This window comes from Carlito syrichta, unplaced genomic scaffold, assembly GCF_000164805.1.
Source record: "Carlito syrichta isolate Samal-C Ts95f unplaced genomic scaffold, Tarsius_syrichta-2.0.1 Scaffold303311, whole genome shotgun sequence".
Taxonomy (NCBI): Eukaryota; Metazoa; Chordata; class Mammalia; order Primates; family Tarsiidae; genus Carlito; species Carlito syrichta.
The window spans coordinates 72,411-98,769 of record NW_007247407.1 but is presented as its reverse complement, the minus strand read 5'-3'; the positions used below and the strand labels follow the sequence as shown (position 1 = coordinate 98,769).

Below are 26,359 nucleotides of genomic sequence, written 5' to 3'. Positions count from 1 at the left end.
ATTTATTGTAGAGATGAGGTCTCGCTGCCCAGGCGGGTCTCGAACCCGCGGGTTCAGGCAATCCACTCACCTCAGCCTCCCAAAGGCACGGGATTACAGGCTGAGCCACCGAGCCCGGCTTACATCGTGGATATTTTTAAGGGCACTGAATAGTATTTCTTCAGCCATTCCATGGATAACAGTAGTACAACAGAACAGGAAGAAATAGAAATGTGAGAAATGTATTCTGCATAGTCCCTCCACCCTAACAGAGGAGCTGTTGCCATTTCTCTGTGTTTTCCTTTTCCTGTGCTCCTTTTCAGACTATAGCATTGTGCATAAATAATGTACACAGCTGTCATCACACCCTAGGTATAATTTTGCCATTTGACTTTTAAAATCTGATGTATTATTAATGTTTCTGTGTGTTGCCATCTGATTTTCATGATTATTTTTATTGACCTTTAAATGCTCTGTTTGGACGATACGCATATAATTTATTTGTCTGCACATATCTGCTGTTGAGCATGCAGGCGTGGATGGCATTTTCTCTTGTACATGAGGCTGGCATAGACGTCTTTGTATGAATCCTGTTTTCCTTCTGTTGGTGTGTTACCTGAGGCTGAGTTCCTGCACTGTTCATCCGTGCTGACCATTTCCCCATGATTGTCTTGCCTGATTGTTTCTAGAGTTTGATTTGTGTCCTTTGCCTTTTGGGGTTCCAGTGTTCTTCCATTTCACAGGAGCACTTTATAGTCTATCAGTGCTACTTTTTGCTGCAGATGTTTTCTTTTGAATTTCAGTCATTTTATTTTCATCATATCTGTGACAATTTATTTTTTTGGGGGGGTGCTGAAATCTCACTCCTGTTGCCCAGGCTAGAGTGCAGTGGCATACTCACAGCCACCTCAGCCTCAACCTGCTGGACTCTGGCAATTCTTCTGCCTCAGCCTTCCAAGTAGCTGGAACTACAGACGAACGCCACCACACCTGGCTAGTTTTTGTGATTTATTGTAGAGATGAGGTCTAACCAAGTTGCCCAGGCTGGTCTTGCACCCAGTACTTTGGGAGGCCAAGGTGGGAGGATCACTTGCGATAATCCTTTTGCCTCAGCCTCTCAGAGTGTTGGGATTGCAGGCTGAGCCACTGCGCCTGGCCATCATTTTTAAGATGATGATGACTCATCTGTCACTCTTCCACCTCCTTTAGGTACAGAGGGATTTGATTGGGTGGTTTCTTCTTCCCAGACCATGTGGATGAATTCAGAAGACATTGCTTTAGTCTGGCTGATATGAAAACTGAGTTGTAGGAAATAGGATGTGTGGCCTGTGGAGCCCCTTGTGCTGCAGGATGCCATGCATTGTGGAAAGTCTCCAGCTTGCAGGTAGCCCTCCCACCTGTGCAGCTCTGATAAGACCCAGAGGTCTGTGTTGGGAGAGGGTGTGATGTGAGAGACACAAAGGAAACAGAATTTCCAAAGTTGTAGGAAGACAACATGGGGAACAAACATCTATAGATGAGTATTTTTTTAGTTTTAAAAATAGTTTCTTTCAAAGCAGTTCAAGTTTATTGAGGGAAATTTGGAGAATACAGGCAAAAAACCTTTTGCACATGGCATTGTGGAATCCCTTCATAGAGTTTTCAAACCAAAGAGACCAACTACCTGTCTTGGGAAACCTAGGTCCGAATTTCCCAAAGCTTGCTCTTAGATGTGTTCTATGAACAAAGTACCCTTTGATCCTTACTAGTCATGGATTCTGTATTTGCCACTTTGCTTACTCACTAACATTTATTTGTAACCCTGAAGTCAATATTTTTGGCACTTACTTGGTCATTTAGTGACATGGGCAGAGAGGGGAACAATTTGAGTCAATCAACTGGCATATTCCTAGCTGAGCCTGAGCAGGCTTGCCTTCTTGTTTCAGCTCTCATACTGTAAACAAGTGTCCTTTTTACGGTCTAATTAGAGTTTTTTCCATTTTTGTGCTTTTTGTTGAATTTTTTTTTGGGGGGAGGTGGTGATAAAATGGCCTCTGTGTGTAGTGGTGAAGTCTAGTGTTCTGAAGTGCGGGATGGTTGTGATATGCCTTATGGAGAAGGTGTGTGAGAGAAGCTTCCTTCAGGCCCGAGTGATAGTGTGGATCCGTACCTGAGGCAACTCTACAGAGCACTAAAATAGCATTCTTAGTGTGTGATGATGTTAAGGAAAAGATGGAAAAGTGGCTAAATTCGCAGATTCATGAGATGATGACTGATTAAATCAAGAAAACATCGTTGACAAGCAGAATGCCCAAGAAATTTATGGTCTTGTGATGTAGGGTGAGGAAAATGTTCAACTTGTCTCAGCTAATGTTTTATTATAAAGAAATACTGTATATGATTAATTATTGGTAAGATATATGATAGATAGATAGATAGATAGATAGATAGATAGATAGATAGATAGATATTAAACAGGGTGTTCTTAATCAGAAGCAAACATAAAACCAGGTTTTGTACTGATTGGTTGACAAAAATGTGCCTGGAGGCTTGCAGGAACCTAACCCGTATCTCCCCTGGGAGCCATACTTTAGTATTTGCTAATTCAGCACGCATGGCAATTTCACAGAATATAACTACTGAGAGTGAGAATTGACTGTATTTGGTTCACAGATGAGTTTGGGACACTTTGCTGCAAAGTTTTTCCCTTCCGGAGGTTCCCTTGTGGATTGCAAATGAGCAGCATAAAGTCCCACGGTCACTGTAGCGGAGATACTGGCCTACTTGTCCAGGGCTTCCCAGCATGGTGGGCCATCAGGCCCTTTTCTCTCATGGAAGGGTCTATCAGGGAATACTGACCCAAATCTCACATCCTAGGGGCCAGAGGACCAGGACACATGACTCCCAAGACCTCTCCCTGTATGGTTCAATTCCAGGATGATTCAACATCATCTGAAAATGGTAACGATGGAAACATCACCTTTGTCACTATCAGGACCTTTGGCTTGTGTGGAGTTAACATTTCTTGTTTTGTAGTTTGTGGAAAGTCTCTGGATGACAGTGGAGGTGGCAGTGGTGCTGGCAGTGCTGCTGATGGTGACCGCCAGCACTGCATTAAGGTTGTTGAGTATGATCTCCATGAATCCTAAAATGACCTGAAGAGACAGGAACTAGGGCTCGTGCTGGGTCCTGTGCTACAGATGAGGCAACTGGGATAGGTACCTCACCCATGAACAAACTCTGCTGTGCCAAAACTCCTGCCTCTAACCACTGCAGAAGGCAGCGTTTGAGGAGCCTCCTGGAGCCCTAAGACCAAGCAAAGTACTGGGTGCTCAGCTGGGATCTTGCCTTCACTCATGCCTCACTGCCAAGTGGCAGAGAACCGCAAAGGTAGGCATAGAAATGCAACATTCAGCTCCATGCAATTTGCATTTGAGTCTGTCTGCTCGAGAATGAGATGGCATGGGTGAACTGCAGTGTGCCTCCTGGACAGCCATTGTCTCTTCTACTCTGTTGTCTATTTCTTTGCTGTTAAAAGGCCGGATGTGCTCTGTTGTTCACGGTAAGAGTGTCACGATGCCCATGAGATGACCAGTAGATGTGGAGGCCTCTGGCCTGTGAAATTGTCTCAGTCTCAGGTACTAACATGTCCTGGCTTCATCAGGTCTCAGATTAAACAAGTCAAGTAGAGATTGTTCACATGGCATTTTTCTTACTTTTATTGAGCTTTGTTGACATGAATTACTGATTTTTTTTTACATGCATCAATTAAAGAATACATGAGTTGGGCCTAGCTGAATTTGTATTGAGTGTCTCGACAGACTTGGCATTTCTATGCCTACCTTTGCGGTTCTCTGCCACTTGGCAGTGAGGCATGAGTGAAGGAAAGACCCCAGCTGAGCACCCAGTACTTTGCTTGGTCTTAGGGCTCCAGGAATAAGCTTGGTGGACCTGGCGTGTCCCCAGTGCACCTCCCTTGAAGACAGCAGTTTGCTGATGTGCTTTTCATGGGGCAACTCATCCACTATCTGGGGACACTGTATGAGCTTGTCTGTCCAGCACCAAAGATCCTGGTTCTGTGAGTCTGTGGGTGGCCCAGGATAGCAGGTTCTTTGGGTACCCATGGGTAGTCTGCTGAGTACCTGGGTTTGGCAAGGGCCAGAGGGGTTGTTTTTGAGTCCCCCTGTCACCTTGTGACATCTTTCAGGAGATAAGGTGCTCTGAAAATGTCTGCTTTGCCTGGAGTTCTCCCGGTAGAGATGTATTTTCCTTTGGACCTTGGCGATGTCTGGGACTGCAGGCATTCCCTGTCCTGGACTTCAGTGACCGGTCGAAAGTGTTTGATTTACACAACAGGCACAGCATGCCTCCACACTTTGGGACGGCAAACCAAATACACGTTTTGATTATTTGGGTTTTCATGATTTCTGTTTACTACTGGCCCAGCCAGTGCTGTCTAGAAAAAAACCCCTGACAATAGAAAAAAATCAATAGATTATAGCCAACTTCATACAACAGTTAAAGTGAAGCATGATAGAGGGCCGGAGGCCACATCCGGCATACAGGCATCTGCTTGTAGAGACTGCTCCTTGTAGAGACGCTGGGGCCATACTCTGGTGGTCAGTGGGGGCTGACTTTTCAAAGACTTTGAGATTGCAGTAGGAATCTGGTGCCCAGTAGGGAGAGAAGGTGATCAGAGCACAGGTAATCGGGGCCTGCCCCTGGGGGGAGGCAGTGGCAGCATGTGTGTCCTGAGCTGGGCCCTCACTTATGTGCCACTGGGTGGCGTATAAGGCAAGTATTGCCTGCTTTACAGAATAGGATGCGAGAGGAGCGTCACAGGGTTGTTGGGGCCCAAGTCTACTTCCTCCGTCAGCATGAAGTGGGCAGAAGGTGTGCAGATGAGGTGGTCCCACACAAGGGGCTTTTGATGCTTGCACTGTGCCCAGGAGGGGGCGGTCTGTCTGAGCCAGGCCTGTAGGTAGGATGGAGCTGGAGAAAGAGCCTGTGGTTGGTGCTGAGGACAGGGGCTTGTCCTGTCAGGGCATGACCCAGGCAGGGGATGGTGTTCCCCACCCCCTTCGGTCTCCCTGGAGTACAGTTGGACTCTTCCTTCCCACAGCCTTGCCTCTTAGCCCTCTGCCCACCCATGCCATCAGGCCCAGCACCCCTGCATCTGCACACAGGGGGTTCCTGGGAGCTCCTGTGTCCTGTCCTGAGTCCCTTCCTGGTATTGTCCCCTCGCAGAGCTGAGACAGGGTGGCCACCACACCTGTCATTGCTCAATCCCAGGACTGCCTGGAAGAGGAGATCCGCAGTGCTCACTGGCATCGCCAGCATTGCCTGCTCTGCCAGGGCCTCCCAACTGGGTCTCTCTGGGCCATTTGCTGAGTCAGCACAACTGCCTTATTTGACTTTTATGAAACCTCTTGACAGTCTCCAGAGGTGGCTGTTATTGTCCCCGAGCTGTTTATTTAGCAGGAATTTGAGATTGCTTACGGTGCTTTAAAATCTTGTTAAAGGCAGGGTCCAAACACTGTTTTTATTGTCTGTATATGCCACATAAAGCCCTTCCATTAATAGTGACCTAGAAAGTACAACTGCCCCCTCCTCCCCCCCCACACTTCCCAGTCCTTGTAGAGAGCACATGTGCAGTGGTTAGGAAGGCAGGAGCCACAGATAGGCAGCCTGGGTCCTGCCCTGCTGCAGCAGCTCTAGGCTGTGGAACATTCTGGACACATTACTTGCATCAGTGACCACCCATCTCCTGGTGCCATTGGGAGGAGAGTCCTTGGGGGTCAGTGTCCGGATGGATGTAAGGAGTGTGGAGTGCTTGTCCAGCTGATGATGGCGATGCAGTCTAAGTCCATGGGAACCTCTCTGGGGTCAGGGGGAGGCAATTAGGCAAGGCCCAGTGCAGAGTTTGGGTACGGGCCATCCTGGGCAGGGTTGGGGGACACCAGTGGGGTGAGATTGAGGCCCTACCCTCAAGAGTGACACAAGGAGAAATAAGCCCAGCTTTGTGAGGCAGGGTGAGTGGAGGACCGGGACTGGCCAGGATAATACTGGAGCTGGTGGGAGCATCTTGGCTCCCAAGGTGCCCTCAAACTCTCCCCTCTCTGCAGGCCCCTTCTGTGGGTTTCTCTACTCCTGGAAGATTACTCGCATGCCATCGTGGGGGTATCCTCAGCTGCCTTCTGCTCCAGAGTCCCTGATTTGGGGATGGGGACACCCACACAGCCCTAGGGGCTCCCTGATTTTCTCACATCCAAATTCTAGTAGGAAGTTAATTGAGAAACCCACACACCCCTCTTTCTGCATAGACAAGCTGGGTTCAGGACCACCCGTCTCTCACTAACTCTAGATGCTGATCGAGGCTCTCTGTACCAGGCACTGGGGGTACAAAGGCGAAAATGGTGTAATCCTGCACTGTGACATTCATTCTAGAGGGCGACAGACAGGTGAGACTCCTCCCGCTTTGTCCAGTTGGGGGTTGGGTGCTTAGCAGATGCACCCAGCCCACGTGTTCCTAGAAGGCTCTGGGGACAGGCTCCAGAGTGGGAGAGAAGCAGGGATGCCCTGGGGCTTTGAGGGACATTTTGTGAAGTTGGTTGATGAGGTGGAGCTGAATGTGGAGGTGCGTGGGTGTCTTCAGTATGGATGGGGCTGGAATTGTGCCTGGGCTGTGAGCCCAGAAAGAAGACAAGGGGAAGGCAAAGGACCAGTGTTGGGATGGTGACAGAAGAGGACCAGAGGGAGCCATTAAGGGCAGGGAGGGGAGTCAGGAGAGAAGTGGGGCTCAGGAGCTGAGGGGCAGGGACATCAAGAAAGACTGTACATCAGGGCAGTTTGGGGAGATCTTGCTGGGAAAGAAGGTACCTGCCGGCTATAGTCACCAGGGTCCCCTGAGCCCGAGCAGCTCTGGTGGATTGGGAGGACAGAGGGTTACCTATGGAAGGGAAGGGCTAGATGGGCAATGTTTATAGGGACACACAGGGAGGGACCTGAGGAGGTACCGGCAGACAGAGGGTGCTCCCACATGTGTGATGTTGACTTGAATTGCACTCATTTGCCAGTGGTGTGTCTAGAGCATATTGGACGGAGTGAGCAAGGTGGGGATGGTACCCGAGCTGGTCTGCCTGCATTTTCTCTTGGAGGCCTTGTGCCTTCCATCCTTGGGTTACTGTGACTCCTGGCTTGGTGCCTTACATGTACCAGAGGCTCAAAAGACATCAGCTGACAAAATTGGCTAACCTGTGGCATTCCCTAGGATGTGCAGGGCTCCATGCAAGAATTTTTAGAAACATCCTTTTGGGAGGAAAGACCCCATCGCTGAACACACAGAGACGCAGAATGTCACACATGGTGTGCTTGCCCAAGATGTGGCAGCGTGGTAGTGGCAGTTACAGCATTTTCACCCCCAAAGCGTTCAGATCGCAGCCAGTGCTGATCAATTAAAAAAGACACAGGACTATAGTGATGGGGGCAACCAAAAATAATTCCCAGTCCTATGGCAGCTAATATCACAGGCTGCTCAGGAAAACTAAACCCAACTCAGATGTGGAAGAAGGAGATGTGGAGTGGAATGTGTCTCTTGGTGGCCTCCCAAACCTGCCACATCCTCATCTGTCAGCTGACTCCACAGTCTACCTTCATGGAAGAGATGTTGGTCTCTCCAGCTGAGACCAAGCCAAGGACCAAATGACGGGAGTTGAGGGATGTGTGGAGTTAGGCTTGCAGAAGCTGATGGCTCCTCCAGTTTCAATAGCTAACATGGTCCAGGCCACCTTCAGTCCTGGTACATATAAGGGACGTTTGGTGCTGACTCACCGCTGGGTCTGCCCACGGGTGGCCCACCTGGTCTGCTTGGGTGCAGCCAGGCAGGTCAGGGAGCCTGAGCGGGACTTTGGATGGGGAGAGGCTACACTACGAGAGCCACTTGGGAGAGACATCGGATTGGAAAGATGTTGCTGTTACGATTCCCCCCTCTCAGCCAGCCCCCTCTCCGTTGGCCCACACACTTGCAAGTGGTCTCTGATTCTGCGTCCGGGGCCTGTCTGCCCACTCTGACTATTGATGCAGTGCTCCCCATCCTGACACTTCTGTCCCAGCCTATGGGTCCCATGCTTCCCCTGAAGTAGCTCTTGGAGGCAGCCAGGAGACGACAGTTTCTGAGCATCACTCCCAGGGCCTTTGGGTCTGCTGACTTCTGACTGTCGTAAGCTCAGACACAGACTCACCCACCCACTCTTCTTCAGGCAGGCCCAGACCAAGACCACTCTACACCCAAGCCGGGTCTCTTGTGTGCCTCTGGGTTCTTTTGGCCATTTCTTTGCTTTTTTTCTTTTCTAGTCATTGAAAATAGAAGCCCTTCTTTTCTGTGATCTAATTCCCTGTTGTGTTTATTCATTCATTAATTGACTTATTTGTTCATTCGTTGGACCCCAAGTATGTAAAAGATAGCATGCTAGCCACTTTTAGAAATACCTATGTTAGGCTAGACATGGTGGCTCACGCCTATAATCCCAGCACTTTGGGAGGCCAAGTTGAGAGGATTGCCTGAGCCCACAGGTTCAAGACCAGCCTGGGCAATGTGGTGAGACCTCATTGCTATAATAAATGGAAAATAAGCTGGGCGTGGTGGTGCATGCCTGTAGTTCCAGCTACTTGGAAGGCTGAGGCTGAAGGATCACCTGACCCCAGCAGGTTGAGGCTGCAGTGGCCGTGAGTGTGCCACTGCACTCCAGCCTGGGCGACAGAGTGAGACTCCAACTCAAAAAAAAAAAAAAAAAAAAAAAAAGAAAGAAAGAAAGAAAGAAAAATCTGTGTTGATCTTCAAGAGAGCAGGGAAAACCTAGCCATTCAGCAGTCCTTAAAACCTGCTCCTGGAGTCGTGGTGGATCAGGGTGTCTCTCGCTGCATTGTTGTGTTGTATTTGCAAATTATGGAAGATACCATGAAGAGAAGTTGCTGCCCAAGGTTCCTCTTGCTTAATATCTCATGAATACTTAATCTCAACCCCTTGTAAACTCTAAGAATGAAACAATGAATCAACTTAAGGGATTCCATCACCTAAAATATGGGCAATTTGGCCCATATTCAGAGATCATGGAGATAATATTTTCATGTATTTGTGGGAGGATTGTTTGCTTTTCTGAGCCAAAGTCGTAGTGATAAAATACACAAGAAAAGGCTTTACTCAGCCTTAAAAATGAAGGAAATTCTGACACATGCTACAACATGGATGAGCCTTGAGGACATTATGCTGTGTGGAATAAGCCAGTTGCAAAAGGATAAAGACTGTGTGATTCATTCCACTTATATGATTTATAGAGTCAGAGAGTAGAATAGTGGTTGCCAAGGGCTAGAGAGAGAGGGGTGTGAGCACTTGTTGTTTAATGAGTATAGAGTTTCAGTTTGGGGAGATGAGAAATTCTGGAGAAGATGGTGGGGATGGTTGCACAACACTGAATGTACTTCATGCCCCTGAGCCAGACACGGATATGATGGTATCTTTTATGATGGGATATTTACCACAATGAAAGAAACAAAGAAAAGTCTTTGGCCCATTACCTGACTTCAGCCATTTGGGTTATCTAAAACCAAGCTGAGTCCGTCTGAACCCATGTCACAAACAAGGAAAAACATTTGGGGCCAGTCAAAATTAGTTTGGTGTGGCCACAGCAGGGATGAGCTGATGACACCCATCAGGCCATGGACCTGGTGTGTGCAGTCACAAGGAGCAGGTAGGCACATCTCTTGGAGTTTTCAGGAGGATGTTCAAGACTGTAGGAGCCGTGAGTCAGAGTAATACTGTCCCATGTGGAGTGGGAATGGAAGCTGTGCCTTCTCTCCTAGGTCATGTCCAGTGTCGGAAGTGGCCCCATCTGGCAGGAATGGAAGGCACAGAAGATCACTGAACCTTTAAGTAGATTATACAGGCTACTGGCTGGATGTCATAAAGTGGTTGAGGCATTACTTTGTTAGTATTATTAAGATAAACATATACTGTTAAATCTACCATTAAAATAGCAGCTAGTTCTGCTACTCTCTCCTTTTCTACAAGTAAAAACAACAATTATTCTACTTTGTATATTTATAAAAGGTAGATTGAGTGGAGGCTAACTGGATCATTGGTATCTTCTTTATATGTTCTCTGCTGACACTTGTTTTTCAAATGATGAATCATGGGTCTGTGTTTCAGGTTTGTAGCCGCAGGCAGTTCCACTGAGACTAAACTCAGTTGTTTCTTATTTAGGACTAATCATATTGACTAAAACTGTAGGCTCCTCAGATTAGGAAAACAGATCTGGCCCACATGGACTGGTGGAAGTTACATACTGTAGAAAACGCCCCCTGGGGATTGAAGTCTAATATCGACTTCGTATTGGTCATTTAATTTCCTTGTGACTTGGGCACTGTTGTTTTTTTTTATTTTTCAGATGTCAAGCTAATTTTCTCAGGGCTCAAGGCCAAGTGTGGAGCCCCTGGCAGAATGTAGGCGAGGTCTCAGGTCAGGCCCCCAGAAGAACCACAGGCTTGAGCCTCCAATAAAGCCAAGTGATTGATTTTTTAGCTCTAGTGGGTTGCTGTCATTAAACTCTGCATACACAGGGCTTCTCGCCTTTAAATTAGCAGGCTGGAAAAATTGCAGGTGTTTGCAATAGTACAAGTAGACTTGTAAAACCAGTGATAGAAGCAGTCACGTGGACCTCTAAGCAACAGTGTGAGAAAGGGTCAGTATCCATCTTTCATTTGAGAATTGAATGAAACCAAACGGGATGCTCCCTGGTTCTGCAGCACAGGTGCCTGCAAGTGCTGGAACTCGTACCTTCCCTGGAGATGGAGCCCGTGTGGCACCTGGGATTTGAGGCAGGTGACCGTGACAGGGGAGCATCTGTGGTTGGTGGGCAGTGGCTGCTGCTGTCTATACAGCCCTGGGCCATCTCCCACTCGGCCTGTGTTGGTCACCAGAGCGCTCGCCCTGCACAAGTTGGCAGTTGACCTTCATACAGGGCTTTTGTGCTTAGCTGAAGTGGAGCTCATAGGGGAAGGCGAGAAGTTCTAGACTCTTAGAGGGCTCTGGGTACTCTTTTTTTCCCCCATTACTTTTAAATTGTAGTGATACACACATAATGTAACATTTACCATTTTAACCATTGTAACATGTACAGTTCAGTGGCATTCAGTACAGTGTTGCACAACCTCCTCTGCCATCTACTTTCAGAACATCTTCACCATCCCAAAAGGAGACCCACCCGGTGCTTATTCAGCAGTTACTCTCCATTCTTCCCTCCTTCCCCAGCTCCAGGCAATGGCAGATCTGTTTTCTCCCTCTGTGGAGTTGCCTATTCTGGATACTTCATATAAATGGAATCAGACAGTAGGTAGCCTTTTTGTGTCTGGCTTATTTCACCTAGCATAATGTTTTCAGGGTTCGCTATGTTACACCATGTATCAGTACTTCATTCCTTTTTTGTGACTGAATGATATTCCACTGAATGGATATACCACATTTTGCCTACCCACTCTTCTGTTGACAGACATCGGGGTTGTTTCTACCTTTGACCCATATGAATAGTGCTGCTGTGAACATGTGTGTACAAGTTGTTGTGTAGACACTTGTTTTCAGCTCTTTGGAGTATATAGCTGAGAGGTGAATTGCTGAGTCATGTAGTCATCCAATGCTCACCTCTTTTAGGAACTGCAAATATTTTCCAAGGGACAACATTTTACATTCCCACCAGCAATGCACGAGGACTCTGGTTACTTTCAAAGGAAAACTTTTCCTTTTTTTTGATACTTGGTCACCCAGACTGGAGTACAGTGGCATGATCATAGCTCACTGCAGCCTTGACCTCCTGGGCTCAAGTGATCCTCCTGCCTCAGCCTCCTGAGTAGCTGGGACTACAGGTACATACCATCACACTCAACTAATATTTTGATTTTCTTTTTTTCATAGAGACAAGGCCTCACTACATTGCAGAGGCTGGTCTCAAACTCCTGGGTTCAAGTGATCCTCTCACCTTGGCCTCCCAAAGTGCTGGGATTACAGGCATGAGCCACCATGCTTGGCCCAAATGAAAACAATTTAACAGCCTGGGCTCATCCCATGAGGGACTGAGATCAGCAGGATCACCAGGTTCTGTCTCCACACTGGACTGTGGACAGTCCAAGGTCAGGGCTTTTGTTGTGTGTGTCTTCTTGTCCTCAGTAAGAGGTGCCTTCACAGTGCAGGACAGACAGCAGGCACTTGCTCAGGACTGGTCTTGGGGACCCACCTTTGGACAGTGCCTGACGAAGCATTGAAATTTAGAGGCAAGTTTAGAAAATATGATTTTGCTCTGAAATGCCGGGCCACCTACCGACTGCCTGCTTTTTCCAAGATGGTAAAGGGTGAGATAGAAGGCGTGTCCTGGTGGTTCAGGTGGTCAGTGATGGTGGAGAGATTTCAGCAGACCAGGCAAGGAGAATAGAGCCAGGCCTGGGTGTCTAGAGTGCTACGTGGGCTTTGGAGGGAATAGTGGCCTGTCAGCCCCCCTTAGAGCTGCCAGGGTTAGCAAATAACAGTACAAGATGCCCAGTTAGGTTTGAATTTTGGATGGGGATAGAGTTTTGGTTTTACAAGACAAAAAATGTTATAGATTGATACTGGTAATAATTGTACATTATGAATGTATTTAATAACACTGAACTGTACACCAAAAAATTTCAGACATGGTAACTTTCATGTTATGAGTATTTTACCACAATAAAAAAATTGGAAAGAAGTTGTATCAGGTAGACAGCAAAACATTTTTTTGTATAAGGATGTTCCAGGACGCAGGGGTGTGGGAGGGACTCTCCTCCCTTCCCATTCACAGACCTGCCTGTGCCTGGCTGACTGCTTTTCCCAGTGTGTCTTGTCATGACACTTTGAAGCCACAGATCTGCTTTGGAAAGATATGATCTCCCCCATGGGAGTAACTATTATAAGAATAAATATTTTATCCAAGCTCCCGGTCTCCTCAAGATAAATATCCCAGGAGTGACCTGAATTATAAAGAGGAATGGAAGAAAAAGAAGAGCACTGTAATTTTTTCCAAGCCACGTATATGTCAGGGGATGGATTCAAGGGCTTTTGAAAGATGTCCACATAGCTGCGTGAGACCTTCCATCTGACTCTGGTGGTTAGTGTTCTTAGCCCGTCCCCGCCTGGCGCTGTCATTGTACAGCAAATCTCGGCCACCCCTCCTGAGTTGGCGGTGGGGAGAGGTCTTTGTTGGAATACCAGATGGGCAGGGATGACCTACACTCTTGAAATTGAGAATATGGAATGATTGCCAGAAAAGGCTGCTACCTAACTGAGCTGTTCATCTCTGCCACGGGATAATATTTGAGGGAAAGTATAGCAGTCCAGTGGGAAAACTGTGGCTTGACTGGCTTTGGGCTGATGCTCTCTGGCCCTAACTTGAGCTTTGAGCATACTTGTCATTCAGGAACATGCTTGGAAACATTCTGCTTTTATTACAGACTGCATGAGCGGAGTTGGTGTGTGCTAGTTGGCTGCTTCATCCAAAGCGTTGTGGGTTATATTGTTGTATTTTCGGTTTAATCAAGCAGACAAAATCAGAATTGACACTTTTAAAAATTCAAGCGTTAGTTTCACCAACTGGAGCCAAGATATTTATTAGAATGATTTATTTGCATTAGTATATTTTTATTACAGGCATTTATCTCGGCCCTGAACAGCCATCCCTGGCTCCCAGCGAGTCATGGCCAGTCTGTGCCACACCACTCGTTAATTTTCTGTCCTCCAATCTCCACGGGGGGTTCCCCACAACGTGAGTCTGTTTCACTTCTTGTGCCTTTGACAACTGATGTGCATTTCAGCCTGTGGCATTGGGAACGCCCCACCGAAGTTACCTGGTGAGGGATGTGACCCTGTGTCCCCTGTTGGCTATGGAGGGTTGAGGTAGCCCTGGCCATGTCTTATTTTGAGGTGTGGCTGACTGCTGTACCTGGGTGGGCACAATAGGATTTAAATAGCATCTTCATCTAACATGTTGGGAGCCTCGAACCATGGGCGTGGGCCTCGAACCATGTGAATTTTGGATGCTGCCAAGCTCCCCCCCTCCCCTAGCCCTGCCACTCCTGAATTGGAAATTAGAGCACCAGATGGGCTCTCCCAAGGAGAAGCATCACAAGCCCACCCTTCTGCCTTCTTTGAAAGCAGCCCCGGCTGTTTATTGTGAACTGTGGTTGTCATGGTGATGAGTGGACGCCTGCTTGGGAAGGAGTGAGAAGAAATGCTGATGTGGATTAAGGGTCATGCCCAGAGATGACCTTGCGTTGCCTGTGGACACCCGTACTGTGACCTGCACTGAGGAGTCTCCTGTGTGGGGCCTGGGCAGGTTGATATCACACAGAACCCAGGGGGGGAACAGCCCCCTGTTGCCCACTCCCTCCCTGTGATGTATCTGGCTCCCTGATGAGAGTCCATTGCCCTGCATCTGTGGCTCTGTCTCTGCCTGAAAAATTGGATCCCATTCCCCACTGTAACATTTATAGAAGGGAGCTTAGTTAACCTGGTTTCATTCATCTGTTGACTGGTTGGTTTCTTTGGAGGGGGAGTTTGAGACGACTGCTGCCTCTTTGGTAGTCGTAGGCAGAACAGGCCTTCAGGAAACCAAGTCCATGCTAGAAGATCAGTATGCTGGGGAACTTTCAGACAGGAGGGTAGAATACTGTTGTGTGCTAAGTGTACTCTGAAATAACCAAGCGTCCTCAGCAGAGCTGTCTGGGGGGATGTCTACATTAGACTTTACTTCAGGAGGAAGTGAAGAGCATTTGAGGTGAGATTCCTTGTTGTGTCCTGTGGGAGTTTTTGCCTGGTGTCCCTTGACCACAGCAGGAGAGCAGAGCCAGGTGGCCAGGCAGAAGAAACCTGGCTCCAGGGCCAGTCAGTCTTAGCTCTGCAGATAGCGGCACTGTCCGCCCAGCTTGGTCAGCGCAGTGCCTGCTGAGGTAGAGTCCCCTGGTGGATCACAGTACTCTTGTTGGGGAAGGATGGGTTTTGCTCCTGGGATGGAGGGCTTTGGAGGACCGAGGGCTTTGTAAGACATCTGACCTGCTGGGCCCCAGCTACACCCCTGCACCCCCTCAGCTCCAGGAAGGGTAGCCCTGTGCAGTTTTCTTAGGGCATGGAGGCCATGTGCTCTCCTTCTCTTCCTTGTCCTTAAAACCCAGACTACTTCCCCCTGTGCCACCTGCTTCTTCTCCCACCATGAGCACCTCTGCCCCATCAGTACTGGGAGGGCAGGCTCAGTCCTTTAAGTTTTCTCTAAACCTTCAAAGAGATGGTATTCCATCAAGGAACATGACAGCTATAGTCTAGGACAGGGCAAGGAACTGGCAGCCACACCTTGCTGTGTCACCTGAGTGCCATGGGAACCCAGAGTTAGCTCTAATACATGGGACCCCCAGCATTTTGGGAGGTGAAGGTGAGAGGATTGCCTGCGTCCAGGGATTTAAGACCAGCCTGGGCAACTTGGCTTGACCTTGCCTCTACAATAAATAAGAAAATTAGCCAACCTTGATGGTGCATGCCTGTAGTCCCAGCTACTTGGAAGGCTGAGGTGGAAGGACCACCTAAGCCTAGCAGGTCAAGGCTGTGGTGGCCGTGAGTGTGCCACTGCACTCCAGCCTGGGTGACAGAGTGAGACTCCAACTCAGCACAAAACAAAACACATGGGGCCTCGGTTTTCTCACCTGTAAAGCCAGAGTGGGGATGTCCATCTTGTACGTGTACAGCTTTTGGAAACCCTAAGGTGCTCCATAAATGTAACTCACTGCCAGTGTCATCATCATCATATTGTTACTGCTGGATAATTTATTTCCAGAAAGTTCTGGAACTGGCTGACCATACCGTCTTCCCAGAGCCCCCTTTAGGGTTTGGACAGGGATTCAGTGCTGTGAATCTGGCTTCTATCTTCTGGATGGCACAAGGAACTAATAGAGAAAGCATACCTAAACCTTAAATTGTATTAATTGAAGTAAAGGCAATTACAGTTTGATGTCTTCTTTAAGGAAAGATTTACATGTACTTGGGGCATTTTTTTTTGTAGTAGTGGATTGTCTAATTTGCATTTGTTCTCATCCAAGAATTTAGGCTTTTAAAAAATATGATTTTAGCCGGGTTCGGTGGCTCAGCCTGTAATCCCGTGCTTTGGGAGGCTGAGATGAGTGGCTTGCCTGAGCCCGCGGGTTCGAGACCTGCCTGGGCAACTTGGCGAGACTTCCTCTCTACAATAAATAAAAAAATCAGCCGGGCGTGGTAGAACGTACCTGTAATTCCAGCTACTCGGAAGGCTGAGGCGGAAGGATCGCCGGAGCCCAGCAGGTCGAGGCTGCAGTGACTAGGAGCGGCCACTGCACTCCTGTCTGGGTGACCGAGTGAGACTCCAACTCAAAAAAAAAAAAAATATGATTTTAACTCTTGGACATTGTTGGTGGGAATGTAAAATGGTACCACTGCTGTGGAAAATAGTATGGAGGCTCCTCAAAAATCAAAAATAGGATTACTGTGTGATCCTGTGATTTCACTTCTGGGTCTGTACCGAGAGGAACTGAAAACAGAGACTCAAGCAGAAATATCTGCACACCCATGTTCATAGCAGCCTATTCACAATAGTCAAGAAGTGGAAGCCACCCAGTGTCCATTGACACATGAATGGATAAGCAAAATGTGGTATGTATACAATGATGTATATATGTATATTATTCAGCCTTAAAAGGAAAGAAGTCCTGACACATGCTACAACATGGATGAACGAAATAAGCCAATCACAATAGGACAAATGTTGTATGATTTCACTTATGTGAGGTACCTGAGTAGTCAAGTTCATAGAGGCTGAAAGTGGAATGGTGCCTGCCAGGGGCTGGGAGAGGGGAATGGGGAGTTGATGTTTAATGGGGACAGAGTTTCAGTTCGGGAAGATGAGAAAATTCCAGAGATGATGGTGATGAGGGCTGCAAATGTACTTAATGCCACAGAACTGTACACTTAAAGATGGTCAAATGGTGAAGTTTGTTATCCGCATCTTACTACAGGTAAAAAAATAAAATTTTAAAATGATTTTAAAAACTTTTTAGAAGTATGCAACTATATGTATTAACTGCATACAGTTTAAGTGTAATTAAATATATATGTCTGCACACACAGCTATACACATACTCACTTGCACATGCATTTTAAAAAATTGTCTTGCATTGCCTACCCAGTTTTTGTAACTTGGTTTATTTCTCTAACATATAAAAACACAATCTTTAACTTCCTGGTTTCCAGGTTTGCAATGGTTTGGAGCAGCCAAGGAAGCAGCAGCGCTCTGATCTCAATGGACCTGTGGACAATAACAACATCCCAGAGGTAATTATTTCCAAGGATGAGAGTTCTGGGCCAGGGCCCTGATGATGGAGTGACCCACTCCGTCCTCGATGTTCTCATTCCACCCCGTGCTGGGGGCAGGGGAGAGGGGTCCAGGCCCAGCTACGTCGGTGTCACTGTGTGGGGAAGAGATGGAGTGTGCTGGCCTGGGAGAAAGGAGGAGAGGGCCTTTCCTGCTGGTGCAGGACACACCATGGAGCGTGCCTGTGTTGCTGACGGTGTTGTTGCGGGGGTGGGAGTGAGGGGGCCACGGGTGCTTCTTTTTCTTTTTTTTTGAGTTGGAGTCTCACTCTGTCGCCCAGACTGGAGTGCAGTGGGCGCTCCCGGCCACCGCAGCCTCGAGACCTGCTGGGCTCCGGCGATCCTTCCTCCTCAGCCTTCCAAGTAGCCGGAATTACAGGCATGCGCTACCACGCCCGGCTGATTTTTTTTTTTTTTTGATTTATTGCAGAGAGGAGGTCTCGCCAAGTTGCCCAGGTGGGTCTCGAACCCGCAGGCTCAGGCAATCCACTCACCTCAGCCTCCCAAAGGCGCAGGATTACAGGCTGAGCCACCGAGCCCGGCTACCATCGGTGCTCCTTTATGTGTTGGAAACTCATTCGACCCATAACCATGTTCGCAGCCAGGGTTTCTCAACAGTGGCACTGTTGACATTTAGTTTTAAGCAATTCTTAGTCTTGGAGGCTGTTCTATGCACTGTAGGGTGTTGAGCAGCCTCCCTGGCCAATACCCAATAGATGCCGGCAGTTACCTCCTTCCTCCCACCAATTTGTGACAACTAAAAATGTCTCAACATTGCCAAATGTCTCCTTGGGGACAAAAATCATCCCAACTGAGATCCATTGTTCTAATTCAACAATATGTTTTTGTTTTTTTTAAAAAATCCCATATAAACTTACACGGCTATGATGGAGGCTTTTAAAATGAGGACTTAAGCAATTATTTTTCCTCTCTGGGTGACATAGTTTAGATGAGATTGTCTAACTTTGATTAAATAACGATGGCCAGTCATGGAGTGGTCATCAGGGGTTATCTTGCTTTTAGGACGTGCCTAGGTAGCTCTCACACCCACAGTTGGAGACCTATTGGGTTGAATGGGTGCTAGGCTCCCTTTTAACCATGACGTGCTCAGCTGAGGGTCCCAAAGCTTTAGATGCTGGCTTTTGAGGCCCTCCTAAACATCGTGTTGCCTGCATAAGACTGATTTGTTGTATGGAGCTGTCTTCTTGGGAACACCGGTCCCTCATGGTGGTTAGCTTTTCTCATGACAATACACATCTCAGCCCTTCCTAGGTGCCCCCTTACAGACCACCTGCTTACCACTGGTGTTTTATTTTTTATATTTTCTAACAGACAAAGAAGGTGGCATCATTTCCAAGTTTTGTGGCTGGTAAGTGACTTTGAATTTTATCTCTTGGGGGCAGTTGCATTTTATGTCAAAACGGAGCTTTTACTTGTGGCTTTCCCCTGCAGAACTTGTGTAGAAAGCACCCCTTCCAGCCAGGGGTCTGAGTGGGAGAGGCAGCCCAGCTGATTTCCTCACTTTGATGTGGGAACAGTGGACCATCTCCTCTAATTACACTTGCTAATTGCATCACAGATGACACTGATGATTGAATAGATTGAAATGTGTCTGTTTAAGCAGCTTATCATTGCTAATACTTTTGATCAGGGTGGATATAACGACATCCAAATTCAGGCTGTTCTTTACCATTCCATATTTTTGAGGAGGTTAGTAGAGCCTTTCTTTTTTTTTTTTTTTTAATCAATATTTTTTATTATGATAGTGTGGGGTACAGTTAAGGGTTAGGTATACAAATACGTTTCATTCAGACACCCTGTTGATAAGAGGTGTTTCCCCGTCCCCAGACAGATGTTTGCTACCATTAATCCCATCTCCCCCCCACCATAGTTTCCCAGTACTGTCAGTCATTTTCTTATAGTATTACATTGGATATTCAAGGTCCATTATATGAGTGAGAACATGTGATACTCGGATCTTTGTTTCTGTGAGAGGTCACTCAGTATTATAGACTCTAGTTCCAACCAGGTTGCTGCGAAATTCATGATTTTGTTCTTTTTTATGGCTGCATAGTATGTTTATCGCAGCATTGTTCACAATAGCAAGAACCTGGAAGCAACCATGCTGCCCATCAAAAGAGGACTGGATTTTAAAAAATGTGGTACATATACAAGATGGAATACTATGCAGTAGAGCCTTTCAACATCCAATAAAGAACAAAACTGATAGATCTGCACTGAGTCGCTATTTCCTGTGGGGAGTATACCTGCTTGGTTGTTGATGGAGTCGACTTTGGTCTGCAGTGCGTTGGGCGACTTCAAGAGGGCCCTGCAGGAGGTCTGATGGGTCACTTCTTGGGCTCCAGCATCAACTGAAAGAGCCTTTTAAGTTGGATTTTTATCTTTGCCAGGAGGATGTTTCCTGCCCCTGCTAATGTGTTATAATAAACAATGTGAATTTTATTATTTCTTTCAATAAGTTGGTAATTACTTGTTATAAATATTTATGGAGCAAGGTAAATTAGTCTTCATAAATAAATGACTTTAAACCTTTCTCACTCTGCCTTTCTTTTTCAGTAAACAACCTGAAGCCCCCAAATTCCCCTTTAAGGGACTACTTTGAACCAGGCTAAACCAATTCCACTACTGTCAGTCTGGTTCAAAATGGATTAACTGACTCAAAGCAGTTTTGACTACTGTCTTAATGCTGCTCAAATTGGATGAAACTCTGTTTTAAACTGTCAGAACTAATATTATGCAATTCAGACAGACTTGATTCCATTCTGATCAATTCAAATAGGCGCAGATGAGTTTTTCCCAGCAGTTTACTTGTAGTTTTAGGTACGTTTTTGTTGGTTCAGACTGATTTGAACTGGTTTTCATCAGGTCACAGCAGTTTATGATAACTCCAGCCTAACTGCCCATTGTAGTTTTCCAGCACCTAATGATTGGCAGGGAGAGACCACACCCCCTACACTCCCCCAAGTAGGGTTTGATTAGGTTCTTGATTTATAGGAGGCAGCAGCTCATACGCAGGGTGATGCAGCACATCTCTGCACCATTTTCCTTGGTAGTCAGAAGCCTGGGTGGGGAGTGTCAGTTGTACTGCTCTAGTACCAACATTGGGGTCTGGTGACCCTCTCAGACCAGAAGTTCACACTGTGGAGAAAACCTCCTTGTGAAAGAGCCAATTTCACAGGGGACTCACCACCTCCCTGGTGGGGAGGAATCCTTAAGTGGTGAGGAACGGTGGCCACCTTCAGAGTGTCCACTCCTGAGCAACGTGGTGACTGGAAGCAGCCTGAGCCCAAGTGGCCCACAGGGTGCTACTTCTGATTGAGCATATGCGAATGTCTAACTTCCCTATAGTTAGATATGTGCTTATTCAAACTGAAAGGTTGGTGCTGGTTCCAAGCAGCAGAGGCTAACCATGGCAGCTGCAGTTCAGAATAACAAGGACCAGAAGATCTCATTCTGCACCTTGCACTTGGCTTTCCTCCTAATCTAATTGCTGAAGCTCTTGTGAGATGTCATGAAACCCACTCCCCCACCAGTAGCTCAAAGTTTATGCCAACTTGCCACTTGGCCTCAAATCTCAGGGCCCCAGGGCCCTTGACAGCCTCTCTGTACCTTGTCACCTTCCCACACCTGTGTGCTGGCCACAGGGAAGGCATGGGGACCCATCCCTCGACCTAGGGCTCAGCTCACTCCTCACCCCTTCCTTCTTCTCAGAGGTCCTGACAGGAGTAGAGCTACTTTGTAGGTTTCATATGGTGAGTGCATGGAGTCTGAGACTTGGTTTGCTCTTAAAATGAGCAATTGGGGTGAGCCAGTTGAGATAACACTCCTAAGGCGATGGCCTCTCACACCTCCTCCTTTTCAGCCTGTGAGGGAGCAGGGGCCTTGGTGGACAGTAGGACAGGAAGACAAGGAGAAGGTCAGCCTATGTGACCAGAAGGGACATGGAACATTCCAAAGGAGGGTTATGAAAACCCAAGTGACTTTCCTTTTTTCCCTTTTTTTTCCACAAAGTAGCTCTATGCAGTCAGCCTACATAAACTTTCATTCACTTGTAGAGGTTTTTGAAGATTTCTCAGGATAGTGGTTGTGTCAGACCAAGAGCCACAAGAGGTAAATGAATTTTACCCTGGAAATCCCCAAGTTACTTCTTCCTTTTCTTCCTGTACATCCAGACTCCTAGTCCCTCTCTGCAGTGGATGCTGCTTAAATTTCTTGTGCATTTTTCCAATAATTTCTAGGACCTCTATACCAACCTATGTATAGACCTTTCCCTTAAAATAGATAAGAAAATCTAACCACATGGGTCTGCACTTTGCGTTTTCATTTCTCGGTAGATCTTGGAGACAGCAGCAGGTCCGCCTAATTATTTACGTGGCTGCACAGGATCGGTTCCCTGGATGTGCAATGACACATTTAACAGCTCACTGTGGACCAAGTGTTGGGTGGTTTCCAGTCAATGCAGCAGTGAGCAGCCTTGTGCGCCTGTCTTTGTTTTCAGGTGTGAGTTCTTTTATAGAAGTGGTTTGTGTATATAGCAGGGGTACAGGCCAGGAGCATGTCAACTTTGATAGACATGGGCAGAGCGCTTTCCCACGATAGGGACATTTCCCTTGGTTGCGTATGAGAGCTCCAGTACCCAGTCTGTCACCAGCACTATGTGCCACCAGCTGTTTGATTTTGATCCCCAGGCTGATGGGCGGGCACCAAGAGGTATCTTGCTGATTTCACTTGCTTGTCTTTCCTCATAAGTGAAGCCAAACACTCTTTCACATGTTCGTAGGTGGGATTTCTTTTCCTAGGCATATAGTCTGTTTATTTCCTTTGTCCATTCCTCTATTGGATTTCCACCCCCTCTCCAGCTTTATTGGAGTATAATTGACAAATACAAATTGTGTATATTGAAGGTATACAATGTAGTATTTTGATATAAGTACACATGCTGAAATGACAGGCAAGCTAATTAACATATGCATCGCCTCACATAATTACTTTTTGTGGTTAGAACACTTAAGATCTGTCCTAGCAAATTTCTAGTAAACATACAGTATTATTGGCTGTAGTCATTATGCTGTAAATTGGAGCCCTAAAACTTGTTCATCGTATAACTGGAAGTTTGTACTGTTTGACCAATATCTTCCACCCCTTAGTCCTTGGAAGTTGGAAATGTTAGTATTTCATAAGCAATGGTGTTATTCTTTACATATAAAAGAAATTAGCCCCTTGGTTGATATTACAAACGTTTTTCCCAGCTTACTATTGTCTCTTCCTCCTCCTCTTCTTCCTCTTCTCCCCATCCCTCTCTTTTCCTTCTCCTCTTCCACCTTTTTCATTTTTTACTTTGGTGAACATTTCATGTATCACTCCAGCACATCACTTCTTTTCCTGTGAGCTCACTGAGTTTTGGGGGTCAGTGTCACTTTCACACTCGTAAGATTATTTTCTAAATAACATTTTCTTCCAGAGCTATTATTCTTATTTTTTAAATATTAGATTTATCTGGGATTTATCTTGGTATATAGATACAGTAGGAGTTACATTGTAGGTATTTTTTCCCAGATAACTAACCAGTTGTGTTACAATTATTCAAGGAAACCATCTTTTGCTGGTTTGAAATGCTGCCTTGACCGTCCCCTGGGTTGCCATGTAGGCTGAGGTTGCCTTCTGGATCTGTTACAGGGATGGTCCATTCGGGTCCCAGACCCAGGCTGCTGTATTTACTGGGGCAAAAGGTGCATCTTACTCCTGGTAGGGCTATTTCCAGCCCTTGCCACTATCATTCTCTTTTAGAGTTCCCCTAGATATTTTTGCCTATTTATTTTTTTAGGAACTTGACAATCAGCTTATCTAATTAACACTAAAAATTCTTATTAACATTTTTGCTTGTCATGCACTGAATCTATCTACTTAAGGGGAAATGTCAGCTTTACAATATAGAATCTTTCTAGTCATAATAAGATTTATCTGTCCATTTATTCAGGTTTGTTTATCTTCATCAATAAAGTTTATTTCTAAAAATCTGGCATATATCTTGTTTGTTTATTCCTTGGTTTTATTCCTTTTATTGTTTTTGCAAACGTTAACTTGAATTTCATTATTTTTTCAGCTTGTTGCTGTTTGTAGGTACAAAGAAAGCTATTGACTGTTTAATGTAAAATTTGAAACCATTGCCTTAATGAATTCTCTTATTTTTAAAAAATAGTTTTTTAAGTTGTTTTATTTATTTATTTTTTTTCCTGGCATACAATCATACCATCTGTAAATAAGAATGATTTTTGCTGCTTCCTTTCTTGTTTTCTGTTACTTCTTCTTGTCTAATCAGATTAGGTAGAACACAAAGATCAATTTTATATAATAATGGGATATGTCTTACTAAAAAGTGATGTTTTTTCAAAAGATCAATACTTTTAATTATTTTATAATAAAAATTTCAAACATATACACAAATAGAGAAATACTGTTCCCATCACCAACTTCCATATGTGCCCATTCGTAGGTAGTAGTTGAAATCCACCCCCTTTCTCAGATTATTCTAAAAGCGAATCTCAGACCTCACATCATATCCTTCTTAAATACTTCAAATATGTATCCTTAAAATATAGGAACCCTGTTTTTAAAATAACTTGAATACTATTATCAAAACTAAAATAAACAGTTATTTCTTTATATCCTTAAATACCCAGTTAGTGTTTCTTTTCCTCAGTTGACAGTGTGCTACTTGAGTGGGGATCCAGGCAAGCATCATCCATTGAGATTGGCTGGTAAATTTCATTATTCTTTTGTGGCTCTTATTTTATAGGATGTCCATATACTGCTCTTTTTTTCCCTCTTACATTTTTTTTTATTATATTGTTGTGGAAGAATCTGCATCATGTAACATATGGAGTGTTCTGCAGTCCAGATTTTGCTGATTGTATCTTCACAGTGTGGTTCAACATGTCCCTCTGTTCTTGGTGTCCTATAAAATGATGTCTTTTTTAGATATAGGCTTGATCAGATTCAATTTGATTGGGCAAAAAATCTCATAGTATTATTGTGCTCTCCTGTCATGGGGCATGTGATATCTGTTTGACATTTTTTGGTAATATTAGCTGCCATTAATGATCATTGTCTAGGTCCATTAATTGATTAGAGGTTGTAAAATGGTAGTATATTGATCTCATCATTCTTCTTCATTGGTTATCTAGAATTCTGTGAAGACAAACTTTCCTTCATCAAGTATTTGGCTACTCTGAATATAGTAGAAAAGCAGTTTAAATGCTGATTTCTTCTTTTTTGTTAACAATTTTTAAATTAGTTTCTTCACCAGCCTCTAAAGATAATCAGCAAAGTATTATATGCTATCATTAGGAACTCGGGTTGAACCATAGTTGGTGTGTTTTGTGTGTTGTAGTTATCATGCTTATTGATGCTTAAATTGTCCTATCTTTGACCAGTAGGAGCCTCTTTAGGTTGTTTTCTGAGTCCTATCAATCTGACCCAGTAGTGTTTGATAGTTTTCTAGTTTTCTGATATGACTAGATATTCCAAGATCATCTTAAATATTTCTTGCCCTGTGATCAGAACCAGTTAGTTATTTCTCCAAGGATCCCTGTGAAATGATATTTAGGGACCATAATCTGAGTAGTGGGGGTGCTCATTGCTATGGATTTGGTCAGAGATATGAAATAATGTGTATGTAGAAGACAGTCTCTAAAATGCCCCCCTCCTGTGATCCACACTTCCTGGTATTCATGGCTCTGGGTTAGCCCTTCTCCTTTGTGTGGGCTGGACTTATTTGACTGACTTTTAATGTATAGAATATGGCAGAAGTGATGGACTATGATTTCTAAGATTAGGTTACAAAGACAGTGATTTCTGTCTTACTTGCCCTTTCTTGTTCTTTCTTGCTTGTCCCTCTGAGAGAACCAAGCTACTATCTTGTTGCGAGTTGCCTGATCTACAGGTTCATGTGGCATAAGACTCATGTCTGGCCAACAGCATTGTGAGTGAACTTGGAAGTGGATCTTCCCCTATTGAGACCTTGAGATGGGCATGGCACTGGTGGACACCTTAACTGTTGCCTTGTGAGAAATCCTGAGCCAGAGCCACCCAGCTAAGCCACACACAGATCCCCCCCTCCCCGCCCCATAGATACTTTGAGATAATAAATGTTTGTTGTTTTAAAACACTAAATTAAGCCAGGCTCGGTGGCTCAGCCTGTAATCCCGTGCCTTTGGGAGGCTGAGGTGAGTGGATTGCCTTAGCCCGCAGGTTTGAGACCCACTTGGGCAGCGAGACCTCATCTCTACAATAAATAAAAAAATCAGCCAGCTGTGGTGGCACATGCCTGTAATTCCGGCTACTTGGAAGGCTGAGGTGGAAGGATCGCCGGAGTCCAGCAGGTCAAGGCTGTGGTGACTGGGAGTGGCCACTGCACTCCAGTCTGGGCGACAGAGTGAGACTCCAACTCAAAAAAAATAAATAAATAAAAATAAAACACTAAATTATGGGGTAATCTATTATGCAGCAAACAACAACTAATAGACTACATATTTTTAAGATAAAATATATCATTATTCATACTGATACTTTGTTAGGACTATAGAGTTCTTACATTCATACTTTCTTTTTCTTATGCCCCAAATTCCCATTCTCAAGGACATCAGCATAATTACACATTTGTTTTATTCTGCTAATCATATAATAGTCTCAGGAAAACAATACCAAAACCTCCAAGAACATGATTATAGACACAATTTATGATTTATTTGCATCTACTTTATCTTTAGAGTACAACTCACAAGAGGTATACAGTAAAATTACTGTGTTTTAAAATATTTTAGAACAGATCAAGACTGGGTACACATTTAGGTTCATTTGTTTCATTTTTCTTTTATTTATTCTGAATTTACTTTTTTCCATTTTGTTCCATGGTTTTTACCTGGTTCAAAAGTC

The 26,359-nt window shown here is 45.4% G+C and overlaps 1 protein-coding gene across 1 annotated transcript in view; it reads left to right on the top strand.

Moving 5' to 3' along the window:
- The window catches only part of APBA2 (amyloid beta precursor protein binding family A member 2), a 137,385-nt gene that overhangs the window by 74,511 nt on the left and 36,515 nt on the right, over window positions 1–26,359 (top strand). The window contains exons 4-5 of the mRNA XM_008058357.2: window positions 17,285–17,365; window positions 18,737–18,773. Of these exons, the coding sequence (XP_008056548.1) occupies window positions 17,285–17,365; window positions 18,737–18,773 (118 nt within the window). The remainder of the gene's footprint in view (window positions 1–17,284; window positions 17,366–18,736; window positions 18,774–26,359) is intronic.